The sequence below is a fragment of the Nelumbo lutea genome, chromosome 1, assembly GCF_056320005.1.
Source record: "Nelumbo lutea isolate HS-2025 chromosome 1, American lotus-T2T, whole genome shotgun sequence".
Lineage (NCBI taxonomy): Eukaryota > Viridiplantae > Streptophyta > Magnoliopsida > Proteales > Nelumbonaceae > Nelumbo > Nelumbo lutea.
In genome coordinates, this window is record NC_142684.1 from 200398944 (window position 1) to 200407787 (window position 8844).

Genomic DNA, 8844 nt, shown 5'->3' on the forward strand with positions numbered 1-8844 from the left:
TACCTTTAAAGTTTGAACTTCAAATTGGTCTCTGATCTGACCTTGGATCTACCAGGATTTATCTTGGCTCGAGTGACAGTATACAAGACTCGGGCTTTGACCAAACCATGAATGGTTTCTGCTTTTATTCTTCCTTGTTTTCTTTTTTCTGTAAATATAAATTCTCTCTTCCCTTTTTGGGTGGTGGACGGCAAAAATAGATTGATCTGGAAACAATATAAAATGGTTCTCGTTGGTGGGAATGGCAACAGGGAGGGAATCATATTCCCCATCCCTAATCCCCGCCGGAAATAAAAGTTGTCCTCCATCTCCGATTTCCAACGGGGATGGATTCCCTGTGGGGACCCAAATCCCTAATGGTTTTTTAGATAATAGTATTTTTTTTAAATAAATAAAAATTCTAAAACATAAATAATACTTTAAATATGTTTTATATATATAATAATATATATACATATAATTGAGGTTGAGGCAGGGCAGGGACCTCATTCCCATCCCTGACCTCGACCCCAATCGGGGATTCTTAATAATCTCCGTACTCATTCCACTCTACCAAAACAATCTCCATATCATGTCGAAAAAACCGGAAATGAAGAAAATTGTCATCCCTACTGATTGGAGACTTGGAATAATGGCATTATTGAAGTTTGTGTGATAAAACAACAAGTAGGAGTAGCCACAGTAAAACGATGGAGCGAGCCCCTTTTGGGGGCCTTCTCCTTCCTCCTGGAGTCTAGTCTAATTATCAGTGTCTCCCCATTTTTTTCTCTAGTAATTGATAAAAGCTCTGCTGCTCTTCATTTACTTTTCTTCAATGCAGTTATAGATGGATGGATGGATGGCTTTGTGCAATATCCAGGGGACTGATGGAAAACTCCAACGTGGACAATGTAGAATATATTTTGTCTTTGACTTGTTTGTTATCGTAAGAAAGTCAAAATGTATGAAAAAGTCCTATGCATCTTCATGCCAAAGATTACATACCGGATTGGTGTCCCAGAGGGTTCATGATGATACAAATTACAAGTACAATTATTTGTACAAAGTTGATCTTTAATTTGAATTTTGAATACACCCAAACTAGTCTTTAGTCCTTGCGTGAATCATGGCATACGGTATACCCTCCTCACATCACCGCCCCACAAATACACGGCGGGGATGTGACGTTGTGGGGCGGAGATGTGAACTCCGAAATCCGAATTGATGACACTAGTTGAAAGCCGAAAGTAGAAAAGTATAAAGTTGAAACACCCGTTTTTTTTTTTTTTTTAAAGTTGAAACACCCGTTGCTGCTATCACCTTTGCACTTGATTATTAATTGGTTTTTGATCAGATCGATCATCGATCGCTTTCTTTAATTTTCTTCACTCCCCCCACTTCCTTGTACTGTTGTACAGGGTACGGGGCCTATACGCTACAGCTTCTCCCACTCTCAAAATCTTAGGTGTCAGAATAGGAAAGGTTTGGTAATAAGAAGGGAACGGCGCTTCTGATATCAACCAAAGTTCCCACCAGTGAGTGGGCGGGCTGTTGGGCAGCACTGGTCAATATAACTTGCTGCAATGCAATGGAATGTGGATGGACTTGAAAGTTGAAAGGCGGCCTCCCACCAACACCATGATGAATATGAACTAATCGAATCGAATCGTGGTGAGGATTTAGGAGACAGTTGGTTGCTGCAATGAGAGACCATTGATATCTTTCATTCTTTCACTATTCATCAAATAAGACTATTGTGATAGAAGTCTAGAAGACCATATTAATAAAACATAGGTCAAATTTTTTAAACTATCCTTAAGGTTTAAAAAATTGATTAACTATATCCCTTATAAAATGTCTTAAAGTATTTTCACGGTTTTTAATAATTGATCAAATCTTTCTTAAGTAGTCAATTTCCTAAACCTAAGGGGCGATTTAAGAAATTTATCCTAAAATATATCATTTCATGAAAGGATCAATACATCCCGTACCCAAAATGGTTAATTGGTACATATGTCAAATGCATTGAGGGCTTATTGTGAAATGGCAATCATGCACTTGCCATGTTATTTAATTTTCTCCTTTTCGTCGACTAGCTACAAGCCTTTTTCTTATCACTGTAGTTGAGCTACGTACACAGCAATTAGCATTAACGTTGTTGCCCAACTAGTTGGGCTTAGCTGCCTGCGTGACTGGCAAGCTGAAGCTGCTTAGGTGTGGTATTAAAAAATAAAAAGAGTCGCTTGAGAACTAATTCGGGCAACGTTACTACTACACCTCTGGGCTCTAGGCTGCAGCCTGCAGATATAGAAAACCTCCAAACGACATCTGAATTCGACTTATAACATGCCTAGTACCTTCCGTCGAGTCAACGTTTGTGTCCATAATAGATATATGTCATATATAAGTTGTTAACCATTAAAAAGAACCTTTGTAACTAACCGATCTACCCTATTGACGATTTCTTTTTTTTTTTTTTACATACAAAAATTCAAAAATACCCGAAGGATGGGATTGAACATGAGGGGCATCATTGTAATCTTGCAAAGATTCAACTTTTACATAATAACCTCATTATTAAGTAGATGGGAACGATCGAACTGTATTGAAAAATCAGGTTGTGTGATTTCTGTGTAAATATTTATCAATGTAAAAATAGATCGGTGGTGTTTAATAATGGTCGGTTTAATTGAGTGAACCGTTGCAACTTTGAAAAGTATGATAATGATTATCAATATAAATATTTAAATCAATTTATATCAATATAAAATTTTACTACATCGAAAACAAACACAGCCTTAAGCAAAAATTCAATTTTTCATGACCATCTAATGCAATCATTAAATTCTTCTGATCACCTAAAACGAGAGGCCCAGGTCATATACTGGTTTAATCCTGAACTTACTAGCAGGGGTGCCAACAGATCATATCAGCCACTGAGTCATCCACAAATTAAACATATAACATGGATTCTTGGCTTTGGATAGACCAAAAGAATCATCAACCATCTGACCAAAAATATGAAACCCATGTTGGGTGGGATAAAACTCATTATCAAGTAAGGCACCAAGTTGTAACAATAGTAGGTGACGCACCAAAGCCACCCAATTCTGTTTTCCCAAATTGTGTGTGTCCACTGCAATTATAATGACCATTGACCATTCTTTCTCCCAACAAGGGGAATTCAAGTCATGACCTGTATCTGTATGGCGCTTTTTCCCAAGAGAAAACACAGATTGTGGTGTGGGACCTCTAAAAATAACGACTAATTTGTCACTTCGTTTTCTCCTCCCAAATGCTCCAAACATGTTTCACTTTTCAAAAGCAAATAGGAACCGTATATGGTAACAACGTCTTTCCCACTTCCCTTTTTGTTTAACGACTCTTCTTACTTTATTGCTAGCCGGGGTAAACCGTAAACTGAGTTCAAGGAAAATATAAAGAAGAGATGGCAACAAATTCAGCCATTTACTTACTGATAAATAAAAAAATATAACCATTTACCTTACTTCTCACCAAACTTAAAATAAAAGAGGAACTAAAAATATGTAATTTGAAGTTGAAGGAGACAGAGAGTAGTGGCCCCAGAGGGCAGGAAATCCGCTTTGGATAGAGATATACATGGATATCATGTATTCATGGTTCTGGCTTTGATAAACCACAGGCTTTAAGACATTATTCAAAGGCCAAAGATAACAAACAAAACGGAAAACCAGATGTCCAGATATACAGAGAGAGAGAGAGAGAGAGAGAGAGAGAGAGAGAGAGTAAAATAGTGAAGTACCAAATGTTGAATGTTGAAGCATTTATCAACTCAATCTTCTTCTTACAATCCAACAATTAAAACAAAGAGAGAGAGAGAAGAGAAAGAGTTAAGAAATGCAAGAACATTTTTCTTGTATTTTTTTTTTGTCTTTTAAAGTTTATAGATGATCAGAAAACAAGGCAATACCGCCCTGGAATCAAATACGAGCAGCTCACCATTTTCCCCACTTACCGAGTCAAATCCAACTCGGCCTTCCAACAACGACTCAAGTCCAAGTCGCTTGCATACTCTACCCGCAATGACTCGGCATACCAACATAGCTCTCCTGCCCTTCCCTCCACCGGCGCACTCGTGCGCCCCACCGCTGCCGGAAAACGTACAAATTGCCGTTTCTTTCCCCGAAAACAGGCACATACCACTGTCGTCATAGAGTCCACCGGAGGTAGGGCCCAAGCAGTAAAATCTCATCATTTCGTTACCGTCTGCGATGCATCTCACATCCTCCTCCATGCTATTGCCGCTGCTGTTGCTGCCCGCGCTACGGGAACTAGCACGAGCTTTCACAACCTCTCTGTAATCTTCAAACCTTGAAAGAGTCTTGGGCAGGTTTTGAACCTTGAAGATCATCTCGATTCGACCCGAAAATGCCTTAGGTGACCAACTCGTGTGGAAGATTATCTCTACAATGTTGCGGGATGGGTGTTCTTCGGTCAGCTCTGTCAGGGAAGGAAAGAAAGGGTCCGGCGTTCGTGCATATCGGGATGAGGTAGAGCGTCGGACTCGGTTCGTTGTGTACGAACCGTTGTCATTTTTTGCTGGTCGCGTTTGTTTCGAACTGGGTTGTACAGGCGACGGTGGATTTGTTTTTCTGTGCTTCTTCTTGGTGGTTTCGACTACGTCTTTGAGGTTTTGGACGCTCTTTCTGCAACTGGAACCAGGGAGAAGGTGGTTAAGGTTTTTGGGGTTTGGGTGGTAGACATCTTCGAAAGCTTTTGATTTGCATTGCAATGATTTGACCCAACCAGTCGCCATTAACGACGACGAGTAGAGTCTGTGTCTGTATTCACCTGAAGAAACTTTCTCAGGCGGTATTTAGGCAAGTTTTTCAATCATTTACATACATGGGTGGTGAAAGTTGAAAGGAAGAGAGAATAGACGAGATGCCCCATGGTACAAGCAAATAAGCATGTTGGAGTTGGACCAGACTTCTCTACTTAATAGTTTGGAATGACCAAATTGCCCTTATTGGTATAAAATAAGCCACGTAGATTCTGGCCCCCTTCTCGTCAGTCATCAGAGAGAGAGAGAGAGAGAACTAGAGAAGCATCCATACTGGAAAAACAACAAGCTCATTTTAACAGAAGACAAAATCCATTGATAACTAATAAATAAGTGAGAAGACTTTGATAGCATGCATGAATGTTCTTCTAAGCATTTGTAATCACCCACTTGATAGGTTCATCGAAAAAAAAGAAACCGCAAATTTAGTTGGCGTAGATGTGCCAAATTCTGACCGTTGGATGTGGTGAAAGCGTTTTCAGTCCATCCTTGATCAACATGAACTCACCCACCAAAAGATATATATAGTTATTACATATGCTTTAATTATAGTTACTTAGTAATATTAATTGCTTGATTATATTGGGCAGTGGCACAAGGTAAGGTGCTAATTAGAGCAAAAAAAAAAAAAGTTTCTGTAATACTAAATAGTTAAGAATACTATCATGATGAGCGAGGAGGCTCCATCGTTCTCTCCCATCCAAATTGGCTGTTTTTGAATTAGTAGATCTGTAAGGTGGGGAGCATTCGGATGACTGGTCCCCATCTGATGCATGTGAAGCAGCACCAGCATTTATATTGTGTTTATGGCGGGTCATGCTTTGTCTTCTGTATTATAGTAATGGAGTAGTAATAATAATAAAAAAAAATGGAATTGATTCAGAGGGATGAGCTGTTTCATTTGTATTTTAATTTGGGTTTAGGATGAATCATTAAATTCAACAGGAGAGAGAGAGAGAGAGGAATTAATAGAAGAATAGAAGGAGAATGAAAACTGTCAAATGAACAAACAAATTAAGCACTGAAATTGAAACCAGAAACGACAACATTTATTTAATTTGTATTGTTTTCAGCCAACCAGCAACAAGCTAGATGAAGAAGAAGACTTGTTAATGTTACACACATGGGGGGAGTAGATGAAGACAACATTGAGATATGAAATAAGAAAAAAAATGAAAGAAAAGACCACAACATGGAAGTTGGGAAGGAGATAACTAAAAGAAATGTAAAATAAGATGGAAATGGAATTTGAAATGTACAAAGGATTGGCAAAATTACATATTACGATGGTGGGGGATGGGGGAGAGTGATTTGCCAGCCTTTGACCCCACGCCTAAAGAATCTCTTGAGCCCCGGGAACCGAGCGTTATAACGGGCGTGCTTGTGCCTCTAAAATGTCACTGCCAAATTTCAACTTTTCTTCTTTATTTGATGACGGATGAGGCCTCAAGTTCAACGCCGATGCGTTATAACATATTGGACTGAGCGAGCCACTGCCAACCTTTCTCACGGGGATAATCAGCGAGCTCCCGTGCGGCGCTCGATGGGGTCGAAAAAACCTACGAAAGCAATCAATAACACACACCAGGCAACAAAAGTATACACAGATTAGACAAAAGGTAATTTGTATTGCATTAATCAATAGTAAGTACAAGTACACAATACAGTGTTGAGGAGATCTCGTGCTTAACCTTTACACGCTCATGAACTCACTCGACTACCTACCTCCCCTCAAAGAGTACGTTAAGCTTTTGGGGGAGTGACAATAAGAAACATCAAAAGAATGAAAATTCATACTATGTATTTACAATAACGCCATTGGCAGTCCCCCCTTACAAAATACATGCGTAGCCCACCCATGACACTCATGCTAACACCTTGAAGCCACGCGGTTGGCACTCTGATGGCTCATGGTAGGTGCTTGATGGCGCGGCAAAGGAGTCACTCGTGACATTCTCCCCCACTCAATTCGATCTACGTCTTTGGAGATCGACTTCGGCTGGTCCCTTAGAGTCACTACTGTGGAAGGAAGGTTCTTCTACTGCTCCCGAACCTGCTGTCGTCCAAGGTTGAGGTGTATAGTCTTGTAGCATGGTTGGGTTGGCCTACTTTGTTGTGGTTTCCTAGGGCTAAGTCCTTTCCTGGCGGCCTCAAGGTATGTTAATGGCTGATTCGACTTGGTTATTGAGTAGGTTTGGGCCAGGTAAGGGTCAAAATGATGGTTTGGATTGTTGGGGTGTTGGTTCCCATGAATATTTCCCCAAGGGTGACTCACAAGGCTCCTACATGATTCAGTCTGAGGGATGGTGCGAAAGTGGTCCCTAGGCAGCTTGGGTGGCACTCGCTTTCCCCTATGGTTGTGGTGATAGGCGATGTTGAACTTGGACACGGCCTTGGGTCTTCTACTTTGCTTGATGGTTGTCGACGCACACGAACTCTGTTGCTAAAGAGGTGTAGACGGCTGGATGGCCTGTTGTTTCCTACTGCTGCTGTAGTTGTTGGCTCGCGGTGTGGCTTCTTCAACTTGTAGAGTGGGGAACTTCTTTGCTTCCTTCATGTTGGCGTTGAACAAGACTGCTTCATGAAAAAGTTATAGTGCAGAAACTTGCTTCCCATGAACTCAGGTAGAAGTCACAACTGGTACCATGCAAGGGGAGCGCTCGTCCAAGATGCACAGAGAGTTGATGTGAGGCAGGAGCGTGGCTTCTGCTTGTCTCATGAAGTCCATTCCCAAGACAACTCGGAAGTCATCTAGCGGTACAACTGAAAGATTAATCTTGTCTATCCACAGCCCAACTTGGAGGTCAACCCCACGAGTCGTGCCTTCAATCGCCTTTGCCTCGAAGTTCACGGCCTTGGTGCACCCTGTCTCTTTCACGGTGTTTAGCTTGAGTCGCTTGGCCTCGGCAACTGAAATGAAGTTGTGGGAGGCCCCTGTATCAACAAGGGCTTGAGTCAGCTTCCCACCGAGGAGGATGTCTACATACTTCAGCCCCCTTTGGGCTCTCTTTGGCCTTCCATGATTGGCCTCTTTCTTCACCATGGCATTGAAGAGTTGAAGGGTGCCCACTCTTGGCGCCTGCACAGACTTTTCATCATCACTTTGCTCGTCATCACTGAGCTTGGCAACAAGGGCATTGATATTCTTCTTGGTTGGGCAGTTGCGAACCAAGTGATTTCCCCCACAAAGGAAGCAAGAAATTGGGGACCCATCGGTTCTGGGCTTGTAATGGTGCTGAGGGCCTTGCTCTCCTTGTGGCTTCTTCCCATAGTCTTGTCTTGCTGGCTTGTTGAAGCTAGAGTTGTCGTACGGAGGGCGTGAGCGACTTGCTCCTCCACTCAAATTAGGGGAACGCGGGCTTTCTGGCTTAGGAGCTTCTTCATCTGACAAGCTGGTCTCATTGAGTTGCTCCGCCACTGCCATTGCTGTGGCAAGGTCCTGTACGTTACGGTGTTGGAGTTCTAGCTCGGCCCATGGCTTCAGTCCATCCATGAAGTTTGAACAGTAGATCCTTGTCGGACATGTCCGTGATCTCCAAGGTAAGGGCTGAAAACTCTTTAACGTAATCGTGGAGTGAGTCCCCATGTTGGAGTGCTTTCAACTTCTTCCGTGCCAAGTACTCCACGTTCTCTGGGTAGAATTGCCGCTTTAGTTCTCGTTTGAAATCAGCCCATGTCTCAATGGTGCATGTACCCCGTTCAATGTCTTGGCATCGCCTGCGCCACCATAGCATAGCAATGTCAGTCAAATACATGATCACTGTACGAATTTGTGTTAGGTCATCACCAATGCCAGCAGCATGGAAATATTGTTCCATCTGCCACAAGAAGTTGTCAAGTTCCTTAGCATCTCGGGAGCCGGCATAAGGTGTGGGCTCCCGAATCTTCACACGAGCAGGGGCCAGCGTTGTGGAGGGGCTTGGAGTGCTGGCCACCAGTCTCTTGAGGAGCGACATGTTTCCTCTTAGTTCATCCACTTGAGTCTGGATGTCGAAAGGAGAGGCCATGGCTACCTTCATGGCCATCCATTCAGCTTTCAT

General features: G+C 42.1%; 1 protein-coding gene across 1 annotated transcript; it reads right to left on the bottom strand.

Annotated features, from left to right (window-relative positions):
- Positions 1-3750: 3750 nt before the first annotated feature.
- On the bottom strand, positions 3751-4928 carry LOC148880345 (uncharacterized). Its single transcript, XM_088966936.1, has one exon. The coding sequence runs from the start codon at positions 4775-4777 to the stop codon at positions 3896-3898; it is 882 nt and encodes a 293-aa protein (XP_088823062.1). The 5' UTR covers positions 4778-4928; the 3' UTR covers positions 3751-3895.
- Between the last annotated feature and the right edge of the window lie 3916 nt (positions 4929-8844).